At 45.4% G+C, this 19400-nt stretch overlaps 1 protein-coding gene across 1 annotated transcript; it reads right to left on the reverse strand.

Annotated features, from left to right (window-relative positions):
• Window positions 1-324: 324 nt before the first annotated feature.
• On the reverse strand, window positions 325-18331 carry LOC309351380 (tyrosine 3-monooxygenase-like). Its single transcript, XM_081879037.1, has 12 exons — window positions 18048-18331; window positions 16676-16850; window positions 15659-15747; window positions 15356-15423; window positions 14908-14958; window positions 11365-11510; window positions 9409-9544; window positions 8641-8710; window positions 7239-7295; window positions 6374-6469; window positions 1508-1641; window positions 325-660 (listed from the first exon to the last, which is right to left on the reverse strand). Exons 1-12 carry the CDS (start codon window positions 18177-18179, stop codon window positions 501-503), a joined length of 1314 nt encoding a protein of 437 aa, XP_081735163.1. The 5' UTR covers window positions 18180-18331; the 3' UTR covers window positions 325-500.
• Window positions 18332-19400: the final 1069 nt, after the last annotated feature.

Consider the following 19400-nt stretch of genomic DNA (forward strand, 5'->3'; position numbering starts at 1 on the left):
ATTACAGATTGACTAAGAATATGCTGGTGGCGCTGTGGGTTAAACCACAGAGCCTAGGGCTTGCCGATCAGAAGGTCGGCGGTTCGAATCCCCATGACGGGGTGAGCTCCCATTGCTCGGTCCCTGCTCCTGCCAACCTAGCAGTTCGAAAGCACGTCAAAGTTCAAGTAGATAAATACGTACTGCTCTGGCGGGAAGGTAAATGGCGTTTCCGTGTGCTGCTCTGGTTCACCACAAGCGGCTTAGTCATGCTGGCCACATGACCTGGAAGCTGTACGCCGGCTCCCTCGGCCAATAAAGCGAGATGAGCGCCGCAACCCCAGAGTCGGCCACGACTGGACCTAATGGTCAGGGGTCCCTTTACCTTTACCTTACCTTACTAAGAATACTAACTAATACATTTTCTCTTTGACCGAGGAACCATCAACGACTACAAATGCACTGTAAATCACATTTCTCTAAATAGTATCTTATAACTGTGATAGCTTAGACCAACTGTTTTACGAAAGCTTTTCAAAGGCATGGCAGAGAGTTTTCAGTTCTTCTTTCAAGTGGGTAACAATTTCCTTCACTTTCTGTGGTGAGTCAAGAACCTCGACATTGCAGGTAAAGGGGTTATAATGAAGAATAAAAGGTTTCTTGATCTTAACGGTGTATTTTCTGTAGAGGGGGGAAAATGATCAAAAGATGAGTTTTTACGTTTTACAAGTGCATGCATTTTATAGGGTCTGGAGAAAAGTGTGTTCTTTTCCAGTTTTATGATTGGCACCACTGGAAAATTAAATACAGCAGGGTCTCATAAATAAACTGTGGCCTTAATGTTTACCAAGTAAAAGTTCTGTATGGAGATGATCCTTCCAATTGTTGGTGCATCCCCCGCAGTGGCGTAGCGTGGGGGGTGCAGGGGGGGCTGGCCGCACTGGGTGCAACATCTGGGGTTAGGGATAGGGTTAGGGGGTGCAAATTACTTGCCTTGCCCCGGGTGCTGACAACCCACGCTACGCCACTGATCCCCTGTGCCTGGAGACATCCCCATATAACACAGCTCAAGACAGCTCAAGACCTCAAGATCTTAAGGACCGCCTCTTGTCATCTGAGCTCCTTTTCTATGTCCCTCCCCCCTCCATAAGAAGTCTGAAGGGTGGCAGCACAAGAATGGGCCCTTTCTGTGGTGGCTTCTCATTTGTGGAATGCTCTCCCCAGAGAAGCTCGCCCGGCTTATTTAGTGGGTTCTTCCCAGAAGAAAAAGAATCAACTTCTTTGGCATGCAGAAAACTAGGAAATAAGACCCCCAAGAGATGGCATAATTGCCAGTGCTGTGAAATAAGGGGTGATGCTTTGTCCCTGTGTACCCTCACTCCACAACACACACATGCCAAGTTAAGAATTCCGAAAGGACAACAACACCTTCTGAGGTCTGTGCATGACTCTGTGTTCTGAAGGCCAAATCATCCTCACTTGGTGATGGGCTATATCAGCTTTGAATGAGTGCCATTGCCATACTTACTGGAGCTGAGACTTCATGTCTTCAAAGTGTTCTGCTACAAAGTAGACGGGCTGGAAGGACTGGTCCTGGTAAGGCTGGACAGCCATCGCGTCTGTGTCAAAGGGTTTGTACTGTGGCTTCTTTGACAAAGCATACTATTTGTAAAGAAAAGTGACAGTGTTCATGTTCAGAACATGAATGCTTAGAATGCAAGGAGGGGGTAGTAACCAAAGCAAAAAATTAAACGGGTGTGGGGAGGAAGAAAGGAATCTATGGGGCTTCAAAGGGGTGTGTGTGACAATGTTTAACTTTAGTAAAGAGGGGAGAGTTGTCCCTTCCCATCAAATATCAGTGTTTCCCTCACCTTCAATCACATGACCTGTTCACCTGGATTATTTAACCTTTGGAGACAATTTCATATCTACACTTCAAGTTTGTATATTTCTAATGATGAATGAACTCCTCATTGTGTGGCTTGGGACTGGGATGAGCAAAATGTTTTCTCCCTAAAGTGGAAATAATTGGTGCTTTTCCTTTTCTTTACAAAAAAAGCTCAGTTCTGAAATTGGATTAGTCGTGCTGTGACTGAATTAGATGTGCTACCAATGTTGTCATCATGGGTGCAAAAGGATGTGACCAACTCCCTTCCCCAAGTCCCCCTATTCCTGTCAAGAACTGCTTAACTCCGCTTCTCGTTCCCTTCCTCTTAACTAAGCTGATGGCAGTAGGACACTAGCAGCAGATCTTGGGAGCTCTGGGGAACTGCATTTCCCAGGGTTCCCAGTGCCTGGGATACTGTGGCTGCCATGTCCTTAGAAGCCAAGGAATCCTCACACAGAAGCCTCCAGAGAGTCCTTCCATTGCTACTGCCCTGCCACTACCATGTGGGCTTGGAGGAAAGAAAGGAAAGGGGGTTAGTGATAGGTTGGGAGAAGGGCTGCCTGGCAGTAGTGATAACGGCAAATCCCAACATGAAGAAGAGGAAGAGGAAGAGGAAGAGGAAGAGGAAGAGGAAGAAGTCATCTTCGAGAATTCCTGGAGAACAGGCGAAGTCCCGGCAGACTGGAGGAGGGCAAATGTTGTCCCTATTTTCAAAAAGGGGAAAAGAGAGGACCCAAATAATTACCGCCCAGTCAGTCTGACATCAATACCAGGGAAGATTCTGGAGCAGATCATTAAGCAAACAGTCTGTGAGCACCTAGAAAGGAATGCTGTGATCACCAATAGTCAGCATGGATTTCTGAAAAATAAGTCATGTCAGACTAACCTGATCTCGTTTTTTGACAGAATTACAAGCCTGGTAGATGAAGGGAACGCAGTGGATGTAGCCTACCTTGATTTCAGCAAGGCATTTGACAAGGTGCCCCATGATATTCTTGTAGAGAAGCTGGTAAAATGCGGTCTTGACTATGCTACCACTCAGTGGATTTGTAACTGGCTGACTGACCGAACCCAAAGGGTGCTCATCAATGGTTCCTCTTCATCCTGGAGAAGAGTGACTAGTGGTGTGCCACAGGGTTCTGTCTTGGGCCCGGTCTTATTCAACATCTTTATCAACGACTTGGATGATGGACTCAAGGGCATCCTGATCAAATTTGCAGATGACACCAAACTGGGAGGGGTGGCTAACACCCCAGAGGACAGGATCACACTTCAAAACGACCTGGACAGATTAGAGAACTGGGCCAAAACAAACAAGATGAATTTTAATAGGGAGAAATGTAAAGTATTGCACTTGGGCAAAAAAAATGAGAGGCACAAATACAAGATGGGTGACACCTGGCTTGAGAGCAGTACATGTGAAAAGGATCTAGGAGTCTTGGTTGACCACAAACTTGACATGAGCCAACAGTGTGACGCGGCAGCTAAAAAAGCCAATGTAATTCTGGGCTGCATCAATAGGAGTATTGCATCTAGATCAAGGGAAGTAATAGTGCCACTGTATTCTGCTCTGGTCAGACCTCACCTGGAGTACTGTGTCCAGTTCTGGGCACCACAGTTCAAGAAGGACACTGACAAACTGGAACGTGTCCAGAGGAGGGCAACCAAAATGGTCAAAGGCCTGGAAACGATGCCTTATGAAGAATGGCTAAGGGAGCTGGGCATGTTTAGCCTGGAGAAGAGGAGGTTAAGGGGTGATATGATAGCCATGTTCAAATATATAAAAGGATGTCACATAGAGGAGGGAGAAAGGTTGTTTTCTGCTGCTCCAGAGAAGCGGACACGGAGCAATGGCTCCAAACTACAAGAAAAAAGATTCCACCTAAACATTAGGAAGAACTTCCTGACAGTAAGAGCTGTTCGACAGTGGAATTTGCTGCCAAGGAGTGTGGTGGAGTCTCCTTCTTTGGAGGTCTTTAAGCAGAGGCTTGACAACCATATGTCAGGAGTGCTCTGATGGTGTTTCCTGCTTGGCAGGGGGTTGGACTCGATGGCCCTTGTGGTCTCTTCCAACTCTATGATTCTAAGAAGAAGAAGAAGAAGAAGAAGAAGAAGAAGAAGAAGAAGAAGAAGAAGAAGAAGAAGAGGAGGAGGAGTAGTAGTAGTAGTAGTAGTAGTAGTAGTAGTTTGGATTTGATATCCCGCTTTATCACTACCCTAAGGAGTCTCAAAGCAGCTAACAATCTCCTTTCCCTTCCTCCCCCACAACAAACACTCTGTGAGGTGAGTGGGGCTGAGAGACTTCAGAGAAGTGTTACTAGCCCAAGGTCACCCAGCAGCCGCATGTCAAGGAGCGGTGAATCAAACCCGGTTCACCAGATTACGAGTCCACTGCTCTTAAACACTACCCCACACTGGCTCTTGCATGATCTTGCATTTGGGTAAAACTCTGCTCTTTGTATTCTAAATCACCCAAGCTCTTTATTTGCCTTTACCTCTACTTGCCATTTCTTCCAAAGATGGTGTAAGAACTAGAGGAGAAAAAACTGCTTTGACCCAAAGGACACAATTTTTTTTTAAAGGGGACCCAAGACTCTAGTTGCTTGATTAGCAGTGCACTGTATGTGGGAGATTCCTGTGAGAGTCCTCATTCAATCTAAACCAGATGCATCAGTAAAAACACGCAGATATATTGTGTTTCAGGCCTTGGGAAAGCCAGCTGAAAGGTTTCAGAACCTCAGGCGTGAGTTTTCAAGCAGAGCCCTTCCTTCTTTGCTGTGGGAAGTTCTGCTTTAAAATGATCAGATGACCCAAGGTGACCTGTAGGGAGCTAAGGGAGCCCTGTTTTTCTGCAAACGAAGCATGCCAAGGGGTGAGCTCTGCCAATTGTGAAGTATGGGCCATTACATTTTACTGTACGTAGGCTAGACTCCAGCCGGGGTGTTAACATGAAATTCATTTGATTTAATGCAGAACAGCTGACAATACAGTAAAATTACAGTGCGAAACTCAGGGTCTCGGGTGCATTCTATAGCTCAGAAAACGTAAGGTTGGCCAGCAGGCAAACTCTTTCATGCTAGTTGGGGATTTGAATATCGTCGTATAGATAGATCTCACCTCCTATTTTGAAAGGCAAAGCTAGGTTTCTAGGCCAAGTGATGGTTGAAAAATAGGGTTGAAGTTTGCCTTAAGGATTCGGCTACAAAACCAAAACAAGAGCTGTCAATTAAAAGCACATGGTATCCACTGCTTAAAACAAATACATATTTTGAAAGCCATCTTTTGATAGCTTTGCAGAGAGACATAATTACATAGTGAGTAGATTGCTGGACCAGAAAGGTGCTCAGACTTCCACAGGGTGAGTCCAAATTTGAAGAGGGTATTAGCAGGGCACACATATACCATCATGTGATAGACAAAAATCCCATGACTGCAGTCATGGAGCAGGAATTCTAACAGTTACTGCCCCCCTCTGCATATTTCAGCAGCTGGCTGTTCTTTACACTGCACAGGGAGTTGGTGGGTTGGCTTACCAAGTGAGCGCCAGACTCTGCCATTATAATTGCCCACAATGCCCCAGAGCAACATAACATCATTCTGGGGCATTTTGGGCAATTGCAGTGGCAGCTGCCTAGCATTTTTATGAGATGATGTTGGACCCTGGAAGCCACGGTCCAGGTTCAGGGCAAGCAAAACAAGCAGCAAAGAAAAGTGTGGAAATAGAGGTTGTAAAGCCTTTAAAATGTGCCTTTCCACTGAATCCCAAAATGCCCCGGTGTTGCAGTACTCAGCAGGAGGATGGAGACAAAACTAGAATTAGTTGGCTCTGCCTTCCATTGGTTCTGACTCTGCTTATCATTGACTCTGACTCCACCTCCTGTTGGCTTGCCTTTCTGCTCTATCAGTTCCAATGGTCACCACTCACCACTGTGCGTTTCCATCTACAGTGTTGGGCCCTGGTGCAGGAAAGCAGCACTGCAATCAGAAATGATTGGGGCACCCTAATCAGTATTGGCATTCCACCGGCTTTTGAAGACACACCTGCTTGGATCAGCATTCCTCTGGAACATCACCTTCTGATCTTATTGTTTTAATTGTTTTTAACTATTTTAGGGTTATAGTTTTTAGAATTAGGGATGTTTTGATGCAGTAGTGGAATTGTTTTATTGTGCTTCTTAAAGAATGTATAGGTTTTATAATTGATTTTATAGTTTCAAACTGTTTAGAAGCCATTTTGGCTTGTAAACAATATATAAATGTAATAGAAACAACGAGGAGGGGGGGAACACACACTCCACAGCAATGTTTTCAATATCCTGACCTCATCATTTTATTACACTCTGCTGGTGACTTGGTAGCTTCACCATTTATTAGAAACATGAGGGACAGATTCATTTTAAAATGAAGCACATGAACATTAGGCGTAATGCTGCCCTCTACTGATGTCAGCTTGTAAGTTTATCTAATGTTAAAATAATACTTGGAGAGAGGGGAAAACAAACTTACCATCAGCTCCCCATAGGAGGACAGGAGACCTGCTCCATAGGCTTTAATAGTTCCATTTTGTTTGCAGAGTCCAAACTCAACAGTAAACCAGTAGAGCTGGTAAATACAAAGAGGAATGGGGTAGACTATGATAACTCCTCTGAGAAGTCCCAGCCCCACCAAGTTATCCTGTGATTGTATGTAGTCACTATGTCCCTGGAAATACACTGCATTAGGTTGCAAATTTATTTATCTGCGTTAACGTTGCTCCTCAAAGGCAGCTGCCTGCTGGCGACCATTTTGATTTCCCCACAATGTCAAACAAAATGGTTGAGGCCAACAAAACTAAGTCCTTTGGGGTGGGGAAGTTGAGGGTAAGCATCTGCTTGACCCACCTTGGGTTTTGTTTCTCATGCTAGAAGACAGGTAGCCAATGCTGTGCCCTCCATATCTTGTTGGACTACAATTCCCATCATCCCTGACCATTGGCCATGCTGGCTGATGGGAGTTGGAATCCAAGAATACTCAGAGGGCAACACATTGGCTACCCCTGTGCTGGAACGTGACTATATCACATTGCAAGAATCACACAAACTTTGTGTACACAAATCAGGGTACCATCTGGGTTTGTTTGGGAATAATTGTGTGTGTGTGTGTGTGTGTGTGTGTGTGTGTGTGTGTAATCTCCATGAAGAGGATGCAATTTGCGTTTTCTACCTCAAGACACCCAAATGTCCTGGCATTAAAAAAACAAAATAAATAAAAATAAAAATAAAAACCAACCACTGAGCATTTTCTAGGGGAGCTTGAAATAGCTTATATTTTGAGCCTTTGGTATTATACCTGCAGTATGAAAATACATAAATATGTATATATATATACTCACTGTTGACAGTTTTTCTATATCAGTATCAGATGCTCCAAGAGAAGCTAATCCAATATCCTAGATCAAGGATCAATATATTTATTGAAAGGCTGGTTTATGAGAACATACAGTCCTTTTCTGTGAATTATTATTACACTGAAGGTATGATCCTTAGCTTAAGGACAAACATCTGTGTAGTTTTGTATGCCTGTAATTTCCCCCAGTTTAATCTAGTACATCATGTAGGTTAATAATAATAACAATAAATTCAGAGCTAATGCTGCATATTTGGATTATAGTTTAGCCAAGTGTACAGTATACACAAATTTCTAGTATGAAATAGTCTTTCCTGGTCCACACCCATGTGATTTGAGACACATCTGGCAACATCAGCACAGAACTAGGAACCAAATCGTTTGCACTTAAAAAGTGATGTAATCCAACCATGCTCAGCGGAACACAGAATAGAAAAAACTTGACCCATATCCACCTTAATGAAACCTAGCAAAACTATGTCATGTTGAGTAGTGTCATTACCATTTGTCCATTCTCAAGGAGGAAGTAATGCTCTTCTTAGTGCAACTCTGACACTACTTGAAGCAAAGGTTTTTGGAGGTTTTTTAGGTAAAATAAAGGCCATCTACAGCCCTCTGCCACATATCTATCAGATGAACCGCCAACCTATTTTCCCTCCTTTAAATTGGCATGCCCCTGAGGAGCACAGACAATTCCAGGATGCCTTTTCTGGCTCATCCAACCCCTGAAACCTTTGAAAATGGATGGATCAAATAATTTGGCCCCCTACTATAATTTGGAGTTGAACTGAACACTCAGGGTTGAACTGAGCTTTTCGGCCATACCAAGGAACTGTGCAACCTCCTCACACTTGAGGTTGAGAGCTCTCCAGACCCTGGTCCCATAAAAATAGGTCTAATATCTACATTGTTCCCTTCTTTTCGAGTCTTGGAGGCTACTGCATGCCATCCCTCCTATATAATACATCTCACCTGAGTGAAGCCTGTAACTCATTCTGCTTTGGGTGGATGGAATTAGGTCGCAAGTCCAGTGGTTTCCTATCTGGCATAAATGATTCTACGGAACGGGGGTCATTCCATTGGCCATGTTGGCAAGCACTGAAAGGATCTGGGGTGCACCTACATTTGGAGGACCCCAAGTTCCCCGCCCTCTAGATTGAGGACAATCTTATATAGGAGACTCCTGTATATCAGACTATTTGTCCACCTGGCCCAGTGTTATCTACTCTGACTTGCTGAGGCTCTGCAAGGTCTCAGACTTTCCTTGTTGTTTGCTTCCTGTTCCTTTTGACTGGAGATACCTGGGGCAGGTGACTTCCTGCATATAAAACATATGCCCTTCCACCAAGCCACGGCACCTTTCCCTGTCAGAACAACAGAAACGTTACCTGAGAGAACTGGGCAAATTCTTTGTCAGCTAACATGGGAACGTGGCCCAGCAGTTCGTGACAGCAATCACTGTGAAAACGAAAACATATGCTGCGGTTTTTTAAGAGTCATAAGATGTGTCCCTTGCGTCTACCTGACAATCCTTAGATTTCCACATCTCAATCCAGAGAATGTACCTAAAATGCCTCTTTAAACTCCACAACACAGCAGAAGATAGTGACAGTGGCTTTAGTGGACTGTTCCTTTCTTAGTCCTCTTGAAGAAAGAAAGAAAGAAGGAAAGAAAGAAATTGGGGGAGGGGACTGCATGTGATCAATGCCAAGTGAAGTTTGAACCTCAGACACATTTATACAACTTCTAACGAAACAGGAATTTGGCGTCTCAAATGCTGATGTTGGATCCTGATCTCAAGATCTGAAAGCCAGTGGAACGTAATAAAATATGGATGGTGGGCGGGGTGGGAGGTGGGGAGAGATGGATAATAGAAGTTACTGTGTGGCCAGAGAAGGGTGTTGCGTGTGAACAGATCATAATAGATTGATGCTGACAGTCAAAACTATGCTCATGCCAAACGGAGTGAGAATCTTGAAGACTTCCTATAACCTTTTCCTGCTCCCAGCAGCTCTCTGAGTCCTCACAACCCCCAATCCTAGCGGAACAGAAATATTGTGCTATATGGAAGCACTGAACCAGCTTCTACATAGCCACTGCTGGCCTCCCTGGCCACTACCTGAGAATGATTACATGATCACCCAACTCCTACTCACGGTTCTGGGGAATGCATTGGAGAAGACGAGTGCCTTATGTATTGGGTTGTCTGAAAGACGCGGAATGCCAGGCTAGCAAGGAAATCCCGAGCCGACAGAAGCCCTGCAGCTGGCCTCAGCTTGAAGCCAGTTCTTTCTGCAAGGAAAATTAAAGGAGGAATAAAATTCAGAATAGGGTTGTGGTGGAAATAGGCATTTGTTTATTTATTGCATCCAAATCACTTAATGCAACCTGTCATGCACTACTCAGTTTTCATGAATGCCATCTGCCATGGAAACATGTCTTTACCTTCCTCTGACAAGGCTCTCCACTCTAGCTGTGGAATGCTTAGCTCATGCGTTCTTCTCACTAAATGATTCTGTAACCTTCTCAGGTTAATAATTCTTCGCAAGCAACTTGCAAAATTGTGTAATATAAAATTGTAACTACAACAACACACACACACGACACACAGTCACGTTCTTAAACATGGATATCTCAAGAGTTGGTGGGCTGGGGTAGAGGAAGGGAGAAGGATTTAGTAAGAAGAGTAACTTGTAAAAACTTTTACTTGTGATTTATGGCTCTCCAATAAAAGTTGGGCTGCAATAAAGAATAGGGGAGGTGGGCAGGGGGGTCACTTGGACTGAATGCTTAACATCTCCTGGAAACCCCAAGAGAGTTGAAAGGAAATTCATGACCAGTTGCCCTAAAGGAACTTACAGGAACAAATTTCTACTCTTAGCCTCCAAATACAGCTACATAAAATTATTTTCCCTTTTTGGCTATAGGTTTTCGTTCCTTGGAATAAAATCATGTCTAGTATCTGGATAGATGCATTCCAGAAACACAATATTCTCTCTCTCTCTTTAATGACTTGGAAAGCCATCCTTCAGTTTTGTACCAAGGTAGTACAAAACCAGTTGCCATATTGTGTATCGAGGCCCCGTGACCACCCTGTTCCCCAAGGTATAAATAACTAGACACCATACAGCATATTGGTTTGGGATCAAATAAGGCCACAACTTTATTGGTTACATATGTGAGGTTTGGCCATAGGCATTGTGGTAAGCAACTGCACATGTTACTCCCGCTCATCCGCTGGGAGTGTTTCTAAGGGTGAAGCTGGGGGGAGGGATGCCCTATGACCTACGTCAAATTGGGGCATCCCCCAAGCTGTCCCTGTTGGAGGAGTGGTATGGCCCTAGCCTCCATCTGGGCATTGGGCAGGAGCCACTCCTTCTGGATCCCTTTAACAGGATACCCTTACCCATGGAGGGGCAAACAGAGCCTACAACCTCCCCTCCAGCCAAGACTATGCTTACCCAATGCCTATCCTCCATACAAAGTTGCGACGATTGCTATGAGGTAGGCGAAAACCCAAGTGGTGGTGCCAATTAGCCAAGTGGGGGAAATTCCTGCCCAGTCCCTGAAAAATTAGGCGACCGAGATTGTCCATAGCAAGGTTGAACCATCCATGAAAAGCCCTAATCTGAGGGACAGATGGTGGGAGAACTGGCACAGCAACAGGAAGACCACTAGGCCATGCTGGCCAGGCATTTAAACTTCCCCTGGGCACAACACCAAGGGCTGCAATTGGTCGGTTGGTCCTGTGCCCAAGAGAACACCCACTAACTCCTGCTGCCATTGGCCCATTTGGCAGCAGGACTACGATCCGGCCTGTGATAGGTCAGTTTGCCAGGAAGGCCTGGGGCCCGCCCACAAAGCCGCCCACCCGAAATGGGGGTGAATGGACTTTTAGGGTGATGCATGGAAACCAGCTGCCATATTTTAGGAGGTGGAGGATGTGATAAGTGAACTCATCCCACCTCAGTTTTGGATTTGGCTCTGAAATGAGCTTGAGCCAATTCTGAACGATTGTTGGGTGTGCCCCATTACAAACCCCCCATTTCCAGACTTCACTTCTGCCACTCATAAGAACACTTGGCAGCAGTCCTAGTGCCATACCTCCTTACCTGTTAGAAAAGCAGAGACATCCTGCAGCTGAGGGATATGGTCTGCTTGATACCCACAGTATTTTTCCAGCTGATGAAAGGCCTCCAGATATTGGTGGCAGGCATGAGTGGGATAAAGACTGCTTAGCTTCTGATAGACTTCTCTCCTGAAAACAATAGCGGTGTTAGCTTACAACAGACCTCTTTGCAAACAGCATATTTTAAATGATACACCACACTTTTCTCATAACAGTGACAGGGCTGCAGGGCATGTTGACATCATGTGCATATGTTGCGGGGCATGCACACATGGTGTGGTGACATTGTGTGGCCCTGGGCCCCCTCAGCAATGGAGGCAATGCAATGTGCCTGCCCCTTGACTGCAGGAATCTCAACTAAAGCATTCATGACAGATGGCCATCCAACCTCTGTTTAAAAACCTCCAAGGAAGGAGAGTCCACCACCTCCTGAGGGAGTCCATTCTACTGTTGAACAGCTCTTACTGTCAAAAAGTTCTTACTGATGTTTAGTTGGAATCTCCTTTCTTGTAATTTGAAGCCATTGGTTTGGGTCTTACCCTCCAGAGCAGGAGAAAACAAGATTGCGCCATCTTCCACATGACAGCCCTTAAGATATTTGAAGGCGGCTGTCATATCTCCTTTCACTCTCCTCTTTTCCAGGCTAAATATACCCAGCTCCCTCAACCATTCCTCATACGGCTTGGTTTCCAGACCCTTGATCATCTTGATTGCCCTCCTGGAACAATTGGGGCACCAAATGGACATGTACTGGACATCTGCTACTGGTATTTCATGGTGTTCACCACATGGAACATGGAAAATGATTTGCCATGTAAAGCAGATATGAGGAACCTGTTGCACTCCAGATATTGCTGGACTCCAACTCAGCCCCAGCGAGCAGGGCCAGCAGTCAGGGATGATTAAAGTAACTGTCTTTAAAGGGAAGAAACATGTTTAGTTGTTGGAAAGAGAGGATGTAATAATCATGCAATGGCATGGAGCCTTGTGGAAGTAGGTTTTTATTCAGCTCTGGGGCTCTCACACATTTGTAAACATTGTTTTATGAAAATTGAGGTCATTCTTGGAAATGCTGACTAAGCCAATAACCTTTTCCTGTTTGTATTGTATCTCTCTCTCTCTCTCTCTCTCTCTCTCTCTCTCTCTCTCTCTCTCTCTCCTCCCTCCCTCCCTCCCTCCCTCCCTCCCTCAGCTGCTCAAGTGTTGCTATGAAGGGTGAAATTCAGCATCACATAATGGTTGTCTCTATTTTCAATAAATATCAAGACTAGGGTGCAGTTTATGTTAATGAATGAGAAACAAAAGACATCAGCTTCCAGTGGTGGCTATTGTTAGTAGTGTTTTTAAAAAACCCAAAAAGCTTTATGAGCTTTAGACCACTTCCACAATCAGCCAGGAAAAGTTCAGGAGAGCAAGAAACCAAACTTGTGCTTCCTACACAGCATGGGTGAATTCAGCAAGATATTTGGTCCATTATTCTGTCCTATTTCTTATCAAAAGCAGGGGTGAATAATCTGTTTCAATTCAAGAGCTGCATTTGCTTGGGGCCAACCATGCCAGTGGTGCACAGGGCCAGAGGCAAAAGTGGGGAAAGGCCCTGCAGGGTGTAGGGTAACCCAACATCATCTAATCCTCCCTGTGAGGAAATCAGAATGATTTCTGATTTTGACACATCATCAGTGGTCCCTGGAGGCATCCTGTCATGGCTAGTGGTCTTGGATTTCTCTAAACCTCTTTCAAAGCCACCCATGTTGGTGGCCTCATGCAAGTGATCCCAAGAGTAGTGCATTTAGACTCCAGACTAACTGTGGTGCCTTCGTGGTGCTTTGGTGTCCTCCAGATCTTTAGACTACAGCTCTCATCAGCTCCAGCTAGCATGGCGATGGTTAGGGATGATGGGCATTGTAGTCCAAAACATCTGGAGGGCATTATATTGACTGCCGTCAGCTCTAGACTGAGGGCTCATCCTTTTGTGCTGTGTCTTTAGGCACAGGTCTGGGATTTCTGGGTCTGAGTGTGACCCACAGTTTTTTTCTACTGTTGCTGCTGCTGCTTTCCCCGGGAAAAACTATATATAGCAATCGAGTTTTCTGTAGATTGTCATTTGCTCTGATTCAGCAATAAAAAAATGAGTTTTCCCAGGGCAGGCAGCAGGACAAAACCAAAACCAAAAACCAAAAAACCCCGATGTGGACCTAGAAATTCCAGACCTGTGCAGAAAAGCAAGTGTGGATGACTCGGCCCTGCTGTGTTCAGGCAGCCCTGCTGCTCATTCTGTTGTGCCAGGCTTCTGCCCTAAAGACCTGCTCTGATGGCTCCACTGTATGAAAGTAGTTCCTTTTAAGCGCATAGCTAGAACAGAGACCCATTGAATTGTTTAGGGGAAAAATATCAGCCACTTTGTTGAGCTACTGAGCTGGCCAAAGAGTGTGATGTCCCGGAATCTGGAATAATAATTTGTGGTTCGAGTTGGAATATGGGGTGAGGGTCAGTATACCCATCTCTTCTCCAAACTGTACCCAGGCATAGACTGTAAACTTGTTTTGCATTTTGGCCACCAGCCACCTAACTGCGTCAACAGCTGCTTAATGCACTTTGTAAATCCCACTGGTTGGTTTTACGCTAGATGTGTACATTGCTCAACCAACATCTTATTTATTTGTCACCTAATAATACGAAATGTCTCTAGATGACTTACAGGGATGCCAATTTGAATAAAATATTGTATGGGGCCCAGGTAAGCTCCACCCCACATAATCAATCAGATGATGCATTGCACACACACCATTTAAATGGGAATGCCCATCAACTTTGCGAAGGCCTGGCCCCCTCTAATATTTTATTGTGGGGGTTGAAGCCCCCACAGCCCCTAGGAGTTGACTCCATTGATGACTTACTACAATACCACCCTCCACCGAGAAATGGCAATAAGCAGGATCATCATGCAGTGGTACCTTGGGTTACAGACACTTCAGGTTACAGACACTTCCGCTAACTCCGCTAACCCAGAAATAGTACCTCGAGTTAAGAACTTTGCTTCAGGACGAGAACAGAAATCGTGTGGCGGTGAGAACAGCTAGTGGGAGGCCCCATTAGCTGAAGTGGTACCTCAGGTTAAGAACAGTTTCAGGTTAAGAACAGACCTCCAGAACGAATTAAGTTCTTAACCCGAGGTACTACTGTATTCCCTCAAAACCTTGGAATAAGAGGCATGTCCTAACCTGGGACCCCAAGGATGTTCCTGCTAGTATCGAGCAGGCAGCCTCACTGGGATAGGCATTCTATAAAAAGGGGCCACCACTCAAAAGGCCCTCTCCCTTGTATGAATCTCTCTTTGAGGGGGCGGCTGGAGAGGGGCCTCTGCTTCCGATGTTGAAATCAGATGTGCCGTGTTGCATATGGTTCGAGGTACCACTATTATTTTCCATGCTGGAGAATGGAAAGGTGGGAAGGAGCCATTTTACGTTCTCACCTTACCCCACATGTTCTACGGTTTTTGTGGGTCCTTGTGACACCAGGCACTTACCATGTAGCTGTTTCCTGGGCTGTGTACTCAACTCTTGGCAATGGGTCACCCCTGTAAAAGAGCACATGTGATTAGAAGTCCCTTACATGCTACAAATATAGGCAATACCAAGGATCTTCTAGAAAGTGTCCCAGAAGCCTATTGTTTGTTGATCAGGGACACAGCTACCAACTTGAATAAAATATTGGTGGGCTTAGGTAAGCCGCGCCCCAGATAATTTTAATATACCGTATGTTGTTATTGTTAATAATAATATAAGCCAAAATATTCCTTAAAATAACTACAGACGTTCACTATCTTTTAGAAGTTCTCCCTTTTCTTCCTGTTTTCCAACAGAGGAGGCCACAAAAGTCTGCAGAAAATTATACTACAACTGCATGAATGTGTGAGCGGTGAAGAAAAATGAGAGAATGGTTATTGCTTTTGTTTTGTTTTATTGTGCACTTACTGTCTGAAATTGAAGGCCAGGTCTGCAATAAAAGCCCTTCGCTTCCTGTATTCAGCATCAGTGTATCCCTAAAATTGGATTGAGAGACAACACTTCACTGCAGTAAGTAGAATAGCCAAAAAACATAATATAATGAGATCCAAATTCTTAGCGTATGAATGTAGTTCTGATAATGGTTGAGATAATAAAGAAAGGCTTCATGGAAGAGGACAAATGAAGTTAGCAACTGTCCAGTTAGATCTGCAAATCATAGAGCTTATGAACTGGGCAGCACTCAGTTACCACCAGGTCTAAATAACTCACCGGATGGCCATGATCCAGATCAGGGTGAAATTTGGTGATCAGATGATGGCAGTTGTCAAGGTCTCGTATTTTCTTTGGGAACCATGGTGCTGCAGCCGAGGGAGTAAACCACAGATCGTGAGTGCATGCAGGGCCATCTTAAGCATATCCGGCACTGTGGTGCAAAAATCTCTCCAGCCCCCCCCCCCCTTTCCAGAGTTTTTGACCTTTTTTAGGAAAGGTTCCCCAAAGTTGTTGACATTTTATTTTGTTCTAAGGGCTTGTTAGAGATAATGTGTAAATGAAATCAGATTTGAAATCGCTAAACAGGACAGGCAAGGGGATCCTGCAAACAGGGCGGCAAACCCAGTGTGGAGGCTCCTCAGCTGGAGGAAGAAAGGGGGCAAGTCGGGGGGGGCACCTCTCTTCTTCTTCTTCTTCTTCCTCCTTCCTTCCTCCTCCTCCTTGCACTCCGCTTCCTCCCCCGCCCACATCATCGCCCGCCTCTCTCTTCCCACAGGGTGGGCGACAGAGAGAGAGCGCCACACACCAGCCAGCCATATAGTTGGCTGGGCGCAGCTTCCATGCTAAGCCTCTGCAGGGATCGCTGCTGGCTGGTGCAGGGAAAGGGGAGGCCACCGGCAAAGCCGCACAGCTCCCCCACTCGCTGGGGCGCCCCTGAGAGGCCAGCGCCCTGGTGCAAGGCGCCAGTAAGCCCAATAGGAAAGACGCCTCTGAGTACATGATACCTACATCATGTAGGGGTTGAGCAAGAGCTGGAGTCGCTGCAGCTCATATAATTTAGATGGACCACCCCAGATACACCTGTGGAACCCCCCAGATTTGCTGGCCAGGGATGATCACTCCTGGAGGGGTGAAGGGTTCCCAAACCCAAGTCTTCAGCAATCATAAAACAGGCTTGGTTATTTTTGGTATTACAGCTTAATAAACCCTTATGAATATGGCACTACTGATTAAAAAAAAAATGTTTATGTGTCTATATGGAAAAGTGAGGCGGAAGCCCAACAGATTGCTTACCTCTTTCTTCTTGGCTGGCTTTCACATCCTCCGCCACCCTCTTTAAGGAGTTAGTGAGGCTGCTGACCTCGCAGTTAGGAACTTCACATCTCACAAAAAATTCAAGGTCATCTGCAGTGTTTCTAGATACTTTAGCTGGTCTGGTTTCAAGGTGATAGATTTTAGTATCGAACACCTGTAGAAAGCAGTCCCACATAAGCATGTAGTGTGTGCGTGTGTGTGTGTGTGTCCAATTGCAGTGCACAGGGTTGTTCACAAAAGTAACAAGCAAATCAACAAAAGTAGCAAGCAAATAAAAGTAATAAAATACGAATTCGACTTCCCCTCCTTCCCAGAGCAATCTGGAACCAAACCTTTTGTTTAACCGGAAACTGTGCTACACAATTTTATGCATCTCTACTTGGGAAGTTAAGTTGCATTGGATTTGAGTAAGATTGGTGCCCATTTAAGTGCACATGGAATTGCAGCTCTAACAAAAGCACCATTAAAAGTGTGGCCACTAGCCCTAATGGCCATGTTCCGCATCCACTGTCAGAGGCAGTAAGCCTCAGAGTACCAGTTGCAGGGAACCACCAGTGGGGCAAGGACTGTAGCTCTCGGCTCCTGTTAGTGGGCTTCCCAGAGGTACCTGGCTGGCCACTGTGTGGGTGCTGGAAAAGAGGGGTCCTCCTTGGACTGGTCCAGCAGGAATCTTCTTATGTTATTGAGGCTCATAGCTCATATGCAAATATTCCTCTACCACAATCATTGGCAGGGCATGTTGTTAATTATCTCTTCATCACCCTGCTCCAAATTAACATTTGATGCACAGTTTTGGGCAAACGTGCTGGGAGTTTACTCATTAAAAAAATGAATTATGTTGGTGATGATCACTGAAAACTAATACGCTGCCCAGTGGCGTAGCGTGGGTTGTCAGCACCCGGGGCAAGGCAAGTAATTTGTGCCCCCTAACCCGTGGATTTGTGCCCCCTAACCCGTGGATTTGCGCCCCCTAACCCTAACCCCCAGATGTTGCACCCGGTGCGGCCGGGCCCCCCCTGCACCCCCCACGCTACGCCACTGACGCTGCCCCCTACAGACATTTATTTATTATTTTTCAATTGCTAAGATTTTAAAAACATTTTCGTTGCTTTCTAATAAAAAATGGAAATCAATATCAAAATAAGCCTCACAAACCTGTATATAAAGCACTTTTTTAAAAGAAAGAAAGAAATCAGAGTTTTGTAGGATGGAAAGAGGCAAGGGTGCGAATCCCCACTCAGCTTTGAAGGCCACCTCCTGACTTTGAGCCAATCTCAGCTTAACAAGGCAGGCTAAAAATGGGGACGAATAAAACTCTCAAGCTCCTTATCAATGTGATAAAGAGATGTACCTCGAACACTTTGGCCGCCCTAGAAATGCCAGCTTTTCTCCCGTTGCGGAGGGCGAAGGTTAGGGTCAGTGTGGCTTTTCCCCCAGCCTCTCTTTCCCCCGCAGAAGCTTCTTTCTTGGTCGACGGCTCCATCCTCGAGGGCAACTCCTCGTCTAGGTCCGTGCGGGTCTGCCGGGGAAGATGTCCTGCGTCAGCTTTTCAGTCGAGGCAAAGCAGTCTTGGCTCTTTCTGGGAGGAGGTGGAGAGCCCACTTCGCCTTCCAGGAATGGCGGCGGCGGCAGCGCCTTTACCCACCTGGTTCAGTTTGGCAAGCAATCGAGGAGCTCGTGGGGAGAGGGAAATCTGCCCACGACGGCTGGGGCTTGTCTTTCAGCACTTGGGACGTGGGCTGATGTAACCCAGAAGGGCGAGAGACGGCGGAGTCTCTGCTCACGTGTGGCCAGTCCCACCAGGAGAATTGTAGGGGGGACCAACTTGGGAAGGTACTCCAAGCAGCGCCTTAATAATTATTATCATTCAAAGCAGGGCGAGTTCCCCCCTCGACTGGATATTTTGACCTTACCGATTGGTGAGCTGTATGCTCGCTTTAATGTTGACTGGTGTTAAATTGCTAAAATGTCTGTTAAATTGTGCATTGTTGGGGTTTCTTTTTAGTTATTGCTTCTAGGCAGATGGGCGGGGTATAAGTAAATTATCATCATCATCATCATCATCATCTTAGGTTTGTATTAGGTCTCCTTGTTGTTCAACTGTTTAGGGTTTTTGGGGGGGGGGGTTTAAACGCCCTGAGCACAGATCTATTTCCTGGGAAATGGGGGATATAAATAAATGGATTATTGACTGGTATGTATGTGTTATTAAAAGGGTTTATAACCCGCCCTTCATCTGTACAGATTACCTATTCAGAACATAAGATAAGGACGATCAGTCGAAATATAAAATACGACAAACAGCCAGAAGTATGGTAGCTTGGTTATAGACTCCGGCTAGGATTTGGGTTCAAATCACGACTCAGCTATGAAGCTCATTGGGTGGCCAGTTTGTGTCTCTCCTCCCAGTCTACTTCAGAGGGCTGTTGTGAGGATAAAATGGGAGAACCACTGCGTCTCTTGGCTATAGATATAACGATATAGATTTAGGTAGTGTTTTATTGAAGTGTGTTCCGCTGATTTTATGTCATGCTTTATGTTCAAGGGACTGATAAACTGAATAGAAATTAATTACGGTAATTGGTCGATTCGTGTATAAAGCCCGTCAAACTAAACAGGCATCTGAAAACAACGGAGTCCGTTAAACTACCGTATGATAAACTTCTGAACCTGCAAATACGTGGGCTGTCTGGTGTCGGTCCAC

Source organism: Podarcis erhardii (assembly GCF_964252035.2).
Source record: "Podarcis erhardii genome assembly, chromosome: 10".
NCBI lineage: Eukaryota > Metazoa > Chordata > Lepidosauria > Squamata > Lacertidae > Podarcis > Podarcis erhardii.